Source organism: Scyliorhinus torazame, chromosome 14 (genome assembly GCF_047496885.1).
Source record: "Scyliorhinus torazame isolate Kashiwa2021f chromosome 14, sScyTor2.1, whole genome shotgun sequence".
Lineage (NCBI taxonomy): Eukaryota > Metazoa > Chordata > Chondrichthyes > Carcharhiniformes > Scyliorhinidae > Scyliorhinus > Scyliorhinus torazame.
The window spans coordinates 6515506-6530802 of record NC_092720.1 but is presented as its reverse complement, the minus strand read 5'-3'; the positions used below and the strand labels follow the sequence as shown (position 1 = coordinate 6530802).

Genomic DNA, 15297 nt, shown 5'->3' with positions numbered 1-15297 from the left:
CCACTTTAGGGATCTAGGACGGTGACTGTAAACACAGTAGTAATCTTACGATTTCTGAATCATTGGGAAACGGGAAGGAGAATGTGGGACCTGAAGGAGTATGGTGTACACCTGAACAGGATTTGGACGAATATCCTCGCAGGGAGATTTTCTAGTATTGTTACGGGGAGGGGAGGGGAAGGAGGTTAGATTGTATTGGGAGGGGGATTAGAATCTAAAGCCTAATTCAGATCAGAGAACAGGCGATAGAGAATTAGTGAGTAACTCTGAAAAATTCCTATGTTCCAATGTTCAAGAGACTGGATATACTGGGGTTGGGGTAGGACAGGAAGCAAGGGCTGGAAGAACGGCTAGGGCTTGGTGAAATCGTGAGACGCATTAATTCCACACAGTCAGGGAACGCGCGGAGTCTGGATTGGTTACCAGTAGACATTTACAAGAAATATGTGATAGCACTGGCCCCACATCTGCGCATGATGTTTAATGACTCACTGTTGAAGGAGGCCCTGCTGCCCACGTTGGCCAGGTCTCGATCTCACTGATCACAAAAAAGAAAAAGACCCAAAAGAGTTGGCACTGTTCAGACCCAACTCACTCTTAAACACTTTTACAAATGTTCTGGTGAAAGATCGGGCAAGGCACTTGGATAGCTGCCTGCCAGAGATGATTGCAGAAGATCAGAACGTGTTTATAAAGACCAGAAAGCTAACAACGAATGCCAGCAACCTGCTAAACATCAGAAGCCTGCAAAACGTAATAATGACACAATCCGGGGAGAAGACAACAGAGGTGATTGTCTCCCTGGACTCTGAGAAAGCCTTCCATCGAGTGGAATTGTGTTACCTCATGGAGGTGCATGAAAAGTTTGAGTTTGGAGCAGGGTCCACCACAACACTCCCGCACACACATTCCAGCAGCATGGTGATAGTGGCCACACGAAAGACCTGGAACCAGTTCAGACACTACTTACATAGATACATCGATACAAAGAAGATAGGAGCAGGAGGAGGCATTTTGGCCCTTTGGACCTGCTCCGCCATTCATCACGATCATGGCTGATCATCCAAATCCAATAGCCTAATCCTGCTTTCTCCCCATAGCCTTTGATCCCATTCTCACCAAGTGCTCTATCTAGCCGCGTCTTGAATATATTCAAAGTTTTAGCATCAACTATTTCCTGTGGTAATGAATTCCACAGGCTCACCACTCTTTGTGTGAAGAAATGTCTCCTTATATTTTTCCGAAATGGTTTACCCTGAATCCTCAGACTGTGACCACTGGTTCTGGACACAGCCATCATTGGTAACATCTTCGCTGCATCTACCCTGTCCAGTCCCGTTAAAATTTTATAAGTCTCTATGAGATCCCCCCTCATTCTTCGGAACTCGAGCGAGAACAATCCCAACCTAGTCAATCTCTCCTCATACGACAGTCCCGCCATCCCTGTCATCAGTCTGGTAAACCTTCGCTGCACTCCCTCGAGAGCAAGAACATCCTTCCTCAGAGAAGGAAAGCAAAACTGCACACAATACTCCAGGTGTGGCCTCACCAAGGCCATGTATAATTGCAGCAACACATCCCTGCTTCTGTACTCGAAATCTCTCGCAATGAAGGCCAACATGCCATCAGCCTTCTTTACCGCCTGCTGTACCTTCATGCTTACCTTCAGCAACTGGTGCACAAGGACACCCAGGTCCCGCTGCACAGTCCCCTCTCCAAACTTACAACCATTCAGGTAGTAATCTGCTATCCTGTTTTTGCTTCTAAAGTGAATAACCTCACACTTGTACAAATTATACTATATCTGCCATTAATGTATCCATTCGCCCCAAGGCTAATTAGGGATGGGCAATAAATGCTGGCAGATTAAACAAATATTAAAAAAGTTTGCTTCACAAGTTTTTACTGCAGCGTTGGGCATCGCATCGAGGAAACATCGCCGGAGGACATGCTAGAGGCACTGGTGCAAAGCAGCAGCATGTCTCCGAAATGCCATCTTTACTGATGATTTCCAAATCAATTTCAAGCCCAATACGATTTCTGGGCAAAGCAAAATGCTGATACTAATTGCCTAGGAATTTTAGCTAGCCATCAAGAAAGTTACCCTGGGATAATTGATGTAAGGGCACGTTTCTAGAATTCTACAACACAAGAATAAACAATTTGATCCTCGGTTTAATCTGTCCTGATAGTTTATCAAAATTAACTGAATGGAAATTCAGGTTTGCAGAGTTGATGGAATGTAGAATGAGGAATTGAGGAAATTCAATCATAGTGTGAGTACATGACACCCCAACCAGTGCATAATTTTGTTGGTTTAATATTGTGCACGTTTCGATTTGTCACCATCTCTTCCTCCAGTTCATTTATATTCTTATGATTAAGGTTTACTCCTATCACAGTACACATTATGCTTCTCTCTGCCTACATTGTACATTTGGATTGTATTAATAGATCTAATTTTCTTTCGTAACCCCTTGAACTCTGTACTATGATTATATCAATCGCCAAATGTGCTCAATGTGCCATACTTATTGAGCACAGTACGAAGTCTTACAACGCCAGGTTAAAGTCCAACAGATTTGTTTAACTAGCTTTCGGAGCGCTGCTCCTTCCTCAGGTGAATGAAGAGGTCTGCGACAGACCTCTTCATTCACCTGAGGAAGGAGCAGCGCTCCGAAAGCTAGTGACATCGAAACAAACCTGTTGGACTTTAACCTGGTGTTGTAAGACTTCGTACTGTGCTCACCCCAGTCCAACGCCTGCATCTCCACATCATACTTATTGAGATAACAGCTTATACTGCATATTATTTTTTATGTTAGAATCTTGCAAATTACAAAAGTATTGACGTGAAATTTACCATGTAGATCATTTAGAACTGGAGACTTGAGGGATGAATTTTCGGGCTCCGCGAGGGTCGGGAATGGAGGCGTACAGGGCGACTGAAAGAGACTCTCGGGAGTTCCTCTTTCCTGTAACTGGTTGTGGCTGTCTTCTGAATGCCGTGCCGGTATCAGTCTAGTTGCTTTCAGTGGTTACTCAGAAGTTAGAACTAATTCTTCAGATGTTTTCGGAGTAACTGTCGGTGTACCTGTGAGGAACCATCCCAATTTAAGGATTTAAATAGCATGTTCTTATGGTTCACAGCGCAGTGCAATTGTTCAGAGGTCTTGAGCACATCTGGGAAATGACGATGCGAGTGCATACCTGTACAATTCCGAGTCAGATCCTCCAAAACAACTTTGGGCCCGTCTATGAAGTTCGACGCTGGGAAGCTCGGAGCATAAGTCCAATATACTTGACCCGAGCTAAAGGAGCAAAGTTGAAATAATATCGCTTAATGTGGTCTATAGATTACAAAGAAGAGGTGAAGATGGGGAAGAAATAGATTTACAATGAAATACGGAGAAAGAGAGAATAATAAAATAGCCATAATGGGGACTTTAATTATCCGAATGTATATTGGGTTTGTATCGAAAACGTAAAGGTTTCCTTGGCTATGTTCTGGGCAGTTTTTACCATCAGTATTTTTCAGATTCAGCCAGAAAGAAGGCACTGCTGGTTGTGGTTCCTAGGCAGGAGGAGGGTCACGTGGATCTAATGTCTCTGAGGGGAACACTTAGGAGACAGTAATTATTGGATCATACGTTTTAGGTTAACTACGGAAAGGAACTTGGAATAATCCAGGAAAACAACAATTAATTGGAGAAAGCCAACTTCAAGAAAGTTAAGAACACACCTAGTCCAGATAAACTGGAATAAAAACGGTAACAAATTAATGGCGCCCTAGTGAAAATCCAGTGAGTGACAGATTCAGGACGCTAAAAAAAAAATCATTTTTGTCCTGTCCAGAAGCGAACATTCAACCCTTAGTGTCTCAAATCGGTGTGACAGCCATAAAGTAACTACTTTTAAAATGCATTTTTTCTAAAATATAGGCGACTGACATGCGATGCTTGAAGGTGGAGGGAGTCCATGTGCTGGGCGAGTTCAAGCCACTAGCTTTGGCAGCTGGTTTACTATCTGCGGTCGATTGTGGGATATTCCTGGGCTGCGGAAATGCTGTATCTGCATCAGGAGATTCCCAATTTGGGGCTGGTCAGTGGTCCATGCTAAATGTTGAAGTTCACTGCAACGGCACCGAGGACGACCCGTGGAAGTGTGAATTGAAACAGTTGGCTCATAATAACTGTTCCCTGAAAGAGGAGGCAGCTGGTGTAATTTGTGCAGGTAATTCTCCTTTCTTCAATATTTCAATGGTGCAAGGCTACAGCTCTTCATGGAGGCATTGAGTCATAGAGTTTTATAACAAATAAATAGGCCCTTTGGCTCATCGTGTCTGCACCGGACGGGAAGCATCTATCTATTGCAATTCCATTTTCCAGCACTTAATTCGTGTCCATGTGTGAAGTGCTCATCGAAAGGCTTCCTAAACATTCTGTTGGTTCTCGTCTTTACCGCCCTTTCAAGCAATGAATTCCAGATTCCCAGTTCCCTCTGTTTGAAAAGGCTTATTCCTCGATTCCCCCCTAAATCTCCTGTCCTGGCATTAAACGTATGGTCCTTCGTCACTGGCCACTCTAGTATGGAGAAATGTTTCTTCCTATCTATCACATCATTCACATAGCGTGGTGATAGAGCTGCACACACTGCTCTTGTTGTGATCTAACCGGCGTGTTACACAACTTCAGCATAACATGCCAGGTCTTATATTGTATGCTTCGGAATTAAAGGCAAGTATCCCATACGGGTTTTTAACCAACTTTTCGAATTGTCCTGCTGCCTTCAGCTACCGTTGGACATGCACTGCAAGTTCCCTTTAAGCCTCTACTCCCTACCTTTCTCCAAAGCACTGTGTATTCTATTGCCTTATTGTTCATCCAAAATGCATCAACTCACGCTTTTCAGGATGAAGTTCAATTTTACACTGTGCTGCCAATCTAGCAAGTCAGTCTATATCCTTCTGCAATCTAAGGCTTGCCTCTTTGCTAGTTGCCACATCGCTACATTTTGCGTCATCTGCGAAATTACTGATGATACACCCCACATTCACATCTTATTATGTACACAACAAACAGCAAGGGAGGCAACATAGATCGCTTAGGTACACCACTGTGTACAGGTTTTCAGTCGCAAAAATAACCTTCGATAATTATACTCTACCTCCTGGCAATAAGGCAAATAAGATCCAACTCGCCAAATTGCCCTGATTCACAATGGCTCTTAACTTGTTGACCAGTCTCCCATACGGGCCATTGTCAACCGGCTTACTGAAGTCCACATCGTCTACATCAGCTGCACTATCCTCAATTACACACTAGTCTAATTCTCCCCCCAAAATCATCAAGTTTGTTAGATATCATCTCCCTCTTTTAAAACCACGCTGATTACCCTGAATTAATTCTTGCCTCTCCAAGTGGCGATTAATTCTCTCCCTCAGAGTTTGTTCTAATAATTTCCCTGAACTGATATTAGATCCACTGACCTGTAATTCCCTGACTTTTCCCAACTTCTCTTCTTGAATAATAGTACCATGTTAGCTGTGCTCCAGTCTTCTGGCATCTCTCCTGCAGCCAGAGAGGATTTGAGAATGAACGACGAAGCCCCGGCAATATCCTCCCTTGCCATCGACAGCATTCTAGGATAAGTATCATCTGGGCCTGGTGGCTGATCCACTTTTAGTCACGCTGAAGTCCCGAACACCTAATTCGTATCCGTGCCAATCTGTTCAATTATATCACAGTTCTCCTCTCTGCTTTCTGTACCTACATTGTCCTTCTTCATAGGGACCACAGATGCAAAATCCTCAATTAGTACCTCAACTACGTGTTTAGACTCTGCACACAGATTGCCACTTCGGTCCCTACTTGGTCCCAAACTGTCACTGGTGATCTCCTTCCACTTAATGCACTTACACAACCTGTGGGATTTTCCACTATTTGCCCACCATGGATTATCTTGCCCCCTCTTCGCTTTCAACAAAGAACAAAGAACAAAGAAATGTACAGCACAGGAACAGGCCCTTCGGCCCTCCAAGCCCGTGCCGACCATGCTGCCCGACTAAACTACAATCTTCTACACTTCCTGGGTCCGTATCCCTCTATTCCCATCCTATTCATGTAAATGTAAAAACAGCTACCATGGTACTTTCCTAATTAATCTTTGAGTAACCCTTCGATGTTCAATACTCCTCTCGTATATCCACTGTTGTAAGCCCCCAACTTCACCATCAGCCTCCCTTCATTTCATTATGGAATGAAGAGAAGAAGAGAAGAGAAGCAGGAATAACAGGAATGCGGAATATTTGGCTAATGGTAAAGTTCTTGAAAGTGTGGATGAGCAGAGGGATCTAGGTGTCCATGTACATAGATCCCTGAAAGTTGCCACCCAGGTTGATAGGGTTGTGAAGAAGGCCTATGGAGTGTTGGCCTTTATTGGTAGAGGGATTGAGTTCCGGAGTCGGGAGGTCATGTTGCAGCTGTACAGAACTCTGGTTCGGCCGCATTTGGAGTATTGCGTACAGTTCTGGTCACCGCAGTATATGAAGGACGTGGAGGCTTTGGAGCGGTGCAGAGGAGATTTACCAGGATGTTGCCTGGTATGGAGGGAAAATCTTATGAGGAAAGGCTGATGGACTTGAGGTTGTTTTCGTTGGAGAGAAGAAGGTTAAGAGGAGACTTAATAGAGGCATACAAAATGATCAGGGGGTTAGATAGGGTGGACAGTGAGAGCCTTCTCCCGCGGATGGAAATGGCTGGCACGAGGGGACATAGCTTTAAACTGAGGGGTAATAGATATAGGACAGAGGTCAGAGGTAGGTTCTTTACGCAAAGAGTAGTGAGGCCGTGGAATGCCCTACCTGCTACAGTAGTGAACTCGCCAACATTGAGGGCATTTAAAAGTTTATTGGATAAACATATGGATGATAATGGCAGTGTAGGTTAGATGGCTTTTGTTTTGGTGCAACATCGTGGGCCGAAGGGCCTGTACTGTGCTGTATTGTTCTATGTTCTATGTTCTATTATACAATCCTGTATATCCTTGTGGCCCCACCCTTCATCATTGCTGGGACACGTTGTCTTTGCATTCTCTCCATTCATTTTTCATGGATTCGTACCATTCAACCGAACAATTTGATCAAGGGCCTTGCATTTTTAATTGGTGCAATTTATTGAACTCACTTGGACGGCCTCAGATTCGGAAGCAAAAATAAATTGAATTGTTAACACTTCACAAATATGTATGTTATGTTTTTTTTTCTGCTTTACGCAGTCACTTCTTGAAGTTGCTGCTGTTTGATCAACAGCACACATTAAAGAAACAACCTTTCAATGGTTGGAAATAAAGCTGAGTGAATGTTGCCACTGATGTGATGGCGACGAACGACCCGGACTCATAGAACATAGAACATTACAGCGCAGTACAGGCCCTTCGGCCCTCGATGTTGCGCCGACCTGTGAAACCACTCTAAAGCCCATCTACACTATTCCCCTATCGTCCATACGTCTATCCAATGACCATTTGAATGCCCTTAGTGTTGGCGAGTACACTATTGTTGAAGGCAGGGCATTCCACGCCCTTGCTACTCTCTGAGTAAAGAACCTACCTCTGACATCTGTCTTATATCGATCTCCCCTCAATTTAAAGCTACGTCCCCTCATGCTAGACATCACCATCCGAGGAAAAAGGCACTCACTTTCCACCCTATCCAATCCTCTGATCATCTTGTATGCCTCAATCACGTCACCTCTTAACCTTCTTCTCTCTAACGAAAACAGCCTCAGGTCCCTCAGCCTTTCCTCATAAGATCTTCCCTCCATACCAGACAACATTCTGGTAAATCTCCTCTGCACCCTTTCCAATGCTTCCACATCCTTCCTATAATGCGGCGACCAGAATTGCACGCAATACTCCAAATGCGGCCGCACCAGAGTTTTGTACAGCTGCAACATGACCTCATGGCTCCGAAACTCAATCCCTCTACTAATAAAAGCTAACACACCGTACGCCTTCTTAACAACCCTCTCAACCTGAGTGGCAACTTTCAGGGATCTAAGGAATTTTCGAAGGTCTAATACAGGTGGGAAATATAGAGTTAATGGCAGACGCCTTAAATGTATTGATAGGCAGACGGTTCTGGGTGTACAGGTGCACAGGTCAACGAAAGTGGGATCACAGGTGGAGAAGGTAGTCAAGAAGGCATACGTCATGCTTGCCTTCATTGGCCGCAGCATTGAGTATCAAATTGGCAAGTCATGCTGCAACTGTACAGAATCTTAGTTACGCCACACTTGTAATATTGCATTCAATTTTGGTCACCACAGTACCAGAAGGATGTGGAGGATTTGGAGAGGGCATAGAAGAGGTTTACCAGGATGTTGCCTGGTATGGATGGCCTTTGCTGTGAGGACAGGTGGGGCAGGACGGTAGCATAGTGGTTAGCACAGTTGCTTCACAGCTCCAGCGTCCCAGGTTTGATTCCTGGCTTGGGTCACTGTCTGTGCAGAGTCAACACGTTCTCCCCATGTGTGCGTGGATTGCCTTCCGGTGCCCCGGTTTCCTCTCACAGTCCAAAGATGTACGGGTTAGGTGGATTGACCATGCTAAATTGCCCTTAGTGTCCCAAAAGGTTAAGTGGGTTTACGGGGATAGGGTGGAGGTGTGGGCTTGGGTAGGGTGCTCTTTCCAAGGGCCGGTGCACACTCGTTGGGCCGAATGGCCTCCTTGAGCACTGTAAATCTTATGATTCTATGATTCTATGAAACTCGTTTTGTTCTCACTGGAAAAACGGAGGTTGAGTGACAGCTGATAGAAGTCCACAAATGTATGAGGGGCATGGACAGAGTGGATAGTCAGAATTTCTTTTGCCAAGGTGAAAGAGTCAGTTACTAGGGGACATAGGCTTAAGGTACGAGAGGCAACGCTTAGAAGAGTTGTGCGAGGGACGTTTTTTTACATAGAGGGTAGGTGGTGCCTGAAACTCGCTGCAGGAGAATGTGATGGAAGCAGGTACTAGGGAAGTTGCATGTTCCTCAAGTAGGATGTGGGTGGTGAGGGATACCACTGGTGTCCCCACTGACTATACCTGCGGGAAGTGCACTCAACTCCAGCCCCTCAGAGACCGTGTTAGGGAACTGGAGCTGGAGCTGGGTGAACTTCGGATCATCCGGGAGGCCGAGGAGGTGATCGGGATGAATTACAGGGAGGTAGTCACACCCAAGGTGCAGGATAAGAGTAGCTGGGTTACAGTCAGGCGAAGGAAAATGAACGGGCGGACAGTGCATGTATCCCCCGTGGCCGTTCCCCTTCAAAACAAGTATGCCGTTAAGATGCTGTTGGGGGCGATGACCTTTCAGGGAAGACCCTAGCGGTCAGATATCTGGCACTGAGCCTAGCTCTGTGGCCCCGAAGTGAAGAGGGGGGAATAGAAAAGCAATAGTGATAGGAGAGTCATTGGTTCGGGGAACGGATAGGAGATTCTGTGGTCGCGAACGAGATTCCCGAAGGTATGTTGCTTCCCAGGTGCCAGAGTCAGGGATGTCTTGGATCGAGTCTACAGGATTCTTCAGGGGGAGGGGGAGCAACCAGAAGTCGTGATGCACATAGGCACCAACGACATTGCTAAGAATCGGATGAGGATCTAAAGAGTGATTTTAGGAAGTTAGATTGCAAACTAAAGAGCAGGACAAGCAGAGTAGTAATCTCAGTATTTCTACCAGTGCCACGTGCAAGTGAGGCAAGGAACAGAGAGTGAGTGCAGCTGAACATGTGGCTACAGGGCAGGTGCAGGAGGGAAGGCTTCAGATATGTGGGTCATTGGCATACCTTCTGGGGAAGGTGGGACTTGTACATGAAAGACGGGTAGCACCTAAATTGGAGGGGCACCAATATCCTTCGTGGGAGGTTTGCTAGAGCTCTTCAGGAGGGTTTCAACTAGTTTGGCAGGGGGATGGGAACCAGAGCTATGGATCAGAGGACAGGGTAGCTGTTGAACAGGCAGAAATAGTATGCACCGAGTCTGTGAGGAAAGATAGACAGTTGATAGGACAAAGTTGCACGCAATGGAATGGGTTAATGTGTGTCTGTTTCAATACAAGGAGTGTCAGGAATAAGGGAGATGAACTGAGAGCATGGATCAGTACTCTCAGTACTACAGTTTTGTGGCCATTACAGAGACATGGATTTCACAGGGGCAGGAATGGTTGTTAGAAGATCCGGTGTATAGATGTTTTACGAAGAAGAGGGATGGAGGTAAAAAAGTTAATTAAGAAGTGCATCACAGCTGCAGAAAAGGAGGTAGTCAAGGAGGGTTTGTCTACTGAGTCTGTATGGGTGGAAGTCAGAAGCAAGAAATGAGCAGTCAGTTTGTTGGGAGTTTCTATGGGCCCCCCAGTAGCAACAGAGAGGTGGAGGAATAGATTGGGAGGCAGATCTTGGAAAGGTGCAGAAGTAACAGAGTTGTTGTCATTGGTGACTTCAACTTCCCTAATTTTGACTGGAACCTCCTTACTCTAAATGGTGTGGATGGAGTAGATTTTGTCAGGTGTGTACAGGAAGGATTCCTGACTCAAAATGTAGATAGGCCGACTAGGGGGAGGCCATATTGGATTTGGTACTTGGCAACTAACCAGGCCAGTTGTCAGATGTCTCGGTGGGAGAGCATTTCGGTGACAGTGACCACAACTCCTTGATCTTTACCATAGTCATAGAGAGGGATAGGAACAGACAGTATGGGAAGGTATTTAATTGGGGAGGGGAAATTATACTGCTATTAGACAGGAGCTGAGGAGCATAAAGTGGGGAAATGCACAACAGAAATGTGGGGGTTGTTTAAGGAGCACTTGCTGCGAGTGCTGGATAGTTTTCTCCCACTGAGACGAGGAAGGAATGGTAAGGTGAAGGAGCCTTGGATGAAAAGAGAAGTGGAGCTTCTAGTCAGGAGGAAGAAGGAAACTTACGTATGTTGAGGATGCAAGGATCTAGCACGGCTCTAGTGGGTTACAAGGTAGCCAGGAAGGAACTCAAAAATGGACTTAGGAGAGCTAGAAGGCGGCATGAAAAAGCCCTGTCGGGAACGATTAGGTAAAACACCAAGGCGTTCCACACTTACGTGAGAAATAAGAGGATGATCAGAGTGAGAGTACGTTCGATCAGGGATAGTGGAGGGAACTTGTGCCTAGAGTCTGAGGAGAAACAGGAGGCCCGAAATGAATATTTTCCTTCATTATTCACTAGAAATAAGGACCTTGTTGCTCATGAGAACAGCGTGAGCCAGGCTGATAGACTCAAGCATGTTGATATTAAGAAGGAGGATGTGCTGGAAATTTTGAAAAGCATCATGATAGATAAGTGCCCTGGGCCTGACGGGTTATACCCAAGGTTACTAAGGGAAGCGAGGGAGGAGATTTCTGCGCCGTTGGCGATGATCTTTGCGTTCTCACTCTCCACTGGAGTAGTACCGGATGGTCGGAGGGACGTAAATCTTGTTCCTCTGTCCATGAAAGGGACTAGGGAAATCCCTGGGAATGACACACCAATCAGTGTTACGTCTCTGGTGAGCAACATATTGGAAAGGATTCTGAGAGATAGGATTTATGGTTATTTTGAAAAACATAGTTTGATTACAGATAGTCCGCATGGCTTTGTGAGGGAGAGGTCATGCCTCACAAGACTCATTGAATTCTTTGAGGATGTGACGAGACACATTGATGAAGGTCGGGTAGTGGATGTGGTGTATATGGATTTCAGTAAGGCATTTAATAAGGTTCCCCATGGTAGGCTCATTCAGAAAGTTAGGGGGCATGGGATACAGGGAAATTTGGCTGTCTGGATACAGAATTGGCTGGCCGAAAGAAGACAGCGAGTGGTAGTGGATGGGAAGTATTCTGCCTGGAGATCGGTGACCAGGGATCTGTTCTTGGACCTCTGCTCTTTGTGGTTTTATAAATGACTTGGATAAGGAAGTGGATGGGTGGCTTCGTAAGCTTGCCGATGACATGGAGGTTCGTGGAGTTGTCGATAGTGTTGGTGGCTGTTGCGGCTCTGGAGCTGCAGGTGGATTCACTTTGGAGCCACTGTGATGCTGAGGACGTCGAGGGCAGCACGTATGCTGAGTTGGTCACACCGCAGCTGAAAATTACTGAGGGAGATAGAAAATGGGTGACCAAAAGATAGAGCAACAGTAGGAAGGCAGTGCAGGTGTCCCCTGCGGTCATCTCCCTGCAAAACAAATATACCGATTTGGATACTGTTGAGGGCGATGGCTCACCAGGGGAATGCAGCAGAAGCCAGGTTTATGGCACAGTGGCTGGCTCTGCTGCGCAGGAAGGCAGCAAGAAGAATGGCATGGCGATAGTGATGGGGGCTCAATCATAAGGGGAATAGACAGGTGGTTCTGCGGACGCAATCCGGTCTCCAGGATGGTATGTTGGCTCACTGGTGCAAGGGTCAAGGATGTCTCGGAGCGGCTGTAGGACATTCTTGGGGGTGTAGGGTGAACAGCCAGCTGCCGTGGTGCACATAGGCACCAACGATATCGGTAGCAAACGGGATGAGGTCCTAAAAGCTGAATTCATGGAGTTAGGAGTTAAACTAAAAAGTCGGACCTTAAAGGTAGTAATCTCAGGATTACTACCACTGCCACGAGCTCGTCAGAGTAGGAATGTCAGGATAGATCGGATGAATGAGTGGCTCGAGAGATGGTGCAAGAGGGAGGGATTCAAATTGCTGGGGCATTGGAGCCGCTTCTGGGGAGGTGGAACCAGTACAAACTGGACGATCTGCACCTGGGCAGGACTCGAACCAATGTCCTATGGGGGGTGTTTGCTTGTGCTGTTGGGGAGGGTTGAAGCTAATGTGGCAGGGGGATGGGAACCGATTCCGGAAGTCGCAGGGAAGTAAAACGGGGACAGAAACAAAAGGCAGTAAGCGGGAAAGTGTAAGGCAGAAACGCCATCGTCAAAAACCTAAAGGGCCACAGTACAGGGTACAGTGACTGAGGAGAGGTCAGTGAATAGGCCCAGTAATACTAAAAGGAACAAAACGGGAAGTAAAACACAAATGGAAAGCGACGCAGCAGGTTGTTACATGAAGATATGGGTTTAATGATAAGGAAAATTAGGAGAATTGTTAAAAGCAAAAATAAATAGGAGCGGTTACTGATAGAGGTGTTATCAGCAGTTACAGCAGTTATCATGGGGGATTGTAATCTACATGTCGATTGGTTTAGCCAGGTCAGTCAAGGCAGCCTTGTGGAGGAATGTATAGAATGTATCCGTGATAATTTCCTAGAACAGTATGTAATGGAACCTACAAGGGAACACGCGGTCCCAGATCCGTTCCTGTGTAATGAGAGAGGATTGATTAATGAGCTCATAGTTAGGGATTCTCTCGGAAGGAGCGATCACAATATGGTGGAATTTAAAATACAGATGGATGGTGAGAAGATAAAATCAAACACTAGTGTGCTTAAACAAAGGAGATGAGAGAAGAGCTAGCTAAGATAGACTGGAAGCAAAGACTTTATGGTGAAACAGTTGAGGAACAGTGGAGAACCTTCCGATCAATTTTTCACAGTGATCAGCAAATGTTTATACGAATAAAAAGGAAGGACGGTAGAAAGAGGGAAAATCGACCGTGAATATCTGAGGAAATAAGGGAGAGGATCAAATTAACGGAAAACGCATAGAAATTGGTAAAGATTAGTGGGAGATTAGAGGATTGGGAAATCATTAGGGGGCAACAGGAAGCTACTAAAAAAATATAAAGAAGACTAAGATAGATTGTGAGAGTAAACTTGCTCAGAATATAAATACAGATAGTAAAAGTTTCTACAAATATATTAAACAAAAAAGAGTGGCTGAGGTAAATATTGATCCTTTAGAGGATGAGAAGGGAGATTTAATAATGGGAGATGAGGTAATGGCTGAGGAACTGAACAGGTCTTTTGGGTCGGTTCACAGTGGAAGACACAAAAAACATACCAGTGACTGATGTAAATGAGGCTATGACACGTGAGGACCTTGAGACGATTGTTATCACTAAGGTGGTAGTGATGGGCAAGCTAATGGGGTTAAAGGAGACAAGTCTCCTAACCCTGATGGAATGCATCCCAGGGTACTAAAAGAGATGACTAGGGAAACTGCAAATGCACTAGTGATAATTTACCAAAATTCACGAGACTCTGGGTGGTCCTTGCGGATTTGAAATTAGCAAACGTAACACCACTGTTTAAAAAAGGAGGTAGACAGAAAGTGGGTAATTATAGGCCAGTTAGCTTAAATTCGGTAGTAAGGAAATTCTGGAATCTATCATCAAGAAAGAAATAGCGAGGCATCTGGATGGACATTGTCCCATTGGACAAACGCAGCATGGGTTCATAAAGGGCAGGTCGTGCATGACTAATTCAGTGGAATTGTTTGAGGACATTACCAGTGCAGTCAACAACGGGGAGCCAATGGTTGTGGTATATCTGGATTTTGTGTGGCAAGGTGCCACACAAAAGGTTGCTGCATGAGATAAAGATGCATGACGTTAAGGGTAAAGTAATAGTATGGATAGAGGATTGGTTAATTAATAGGAATCAAAGAGTGGGGATTAATGGGTGTTTGTCTGTTTGGCAATCAGTAGCTAGTGGTCTCCCTCAGGGGTCAGTGTCGGGCCCACAATTGTTCACAATTTACATAGATGATTTGGAGTTGTGGAACCTTGTACAATATGCCCACGTTTGCAGATGACACTAAGATGAGTGGTAAAGAAAAAAGTGAAGAGGGTACTGGAAGTCTGCAGAGGGATTTGGATAGTTTAAGTGAATGGGCGAGGAGTTTAAAACTAGGGAGGTAATGCTGCAACTGTATAAGGTATTAGTGAGTCTACACCTGAAGTATTGTGCTCAGTTTTAGTCTCCTTACCTTACGTACTGGCCCTGGAGGCTGTGGAGAGGAGATTCACTAGGTTAATCCTAGAGCTGAGGGGTTGGATTACGAGGAGAGGTTGAGTAGACTGAGACTGTACTTTTCGGAATTTAGAAGGATGCGGGGGGGGGGGGGGGGGGGTGCGGGGGGGGGGGGGGTGGTTCTTATCGAAACATATAAAATTATGAAGGGTATAGATAGGAAAAGTGCAGGCAGGCTGTTTCCACTGACGCCTGAAAGCAGAAATAGATGGCATATCCTCAAAATAAGGGGAAGTAGATTTAGGACTGAGTTTTGGGGGAACTTCATCACCTTGAGTGGGCAGCACAGTAGCATGATGGTTAGCACAATTGCTTCACAGCTCCAGGGTCCCAGGTTCGAT

General features: G+C 45.5%; 1 protein-coding gene across 1 annotated transcript in view; it reads left to right on the top strand.

Annotated features, from left to right (window-relative positions):
- Positions 1–663: 663 nt before the first annotated feature.
- The window catches only part of LOC140389449 (scavenger receptor cysteine-rich domain-containing protein DMBT1-like), a 133936-nt gene continuing 119302 nt past the window's right edge, over positions 664–15297 (top strand). Inside the window, exons 1-2 of the mRNA XM_072473585.1 lie at positions 664–852; positions 3942–4233. Coding sequence (XP_072329686.1) covers positions 664–852; positions 3942–4233 — 481 coding nt within the window. The remainder of the gene's footprint in view (positions 853–3941; positions 4234–15297) is intronic.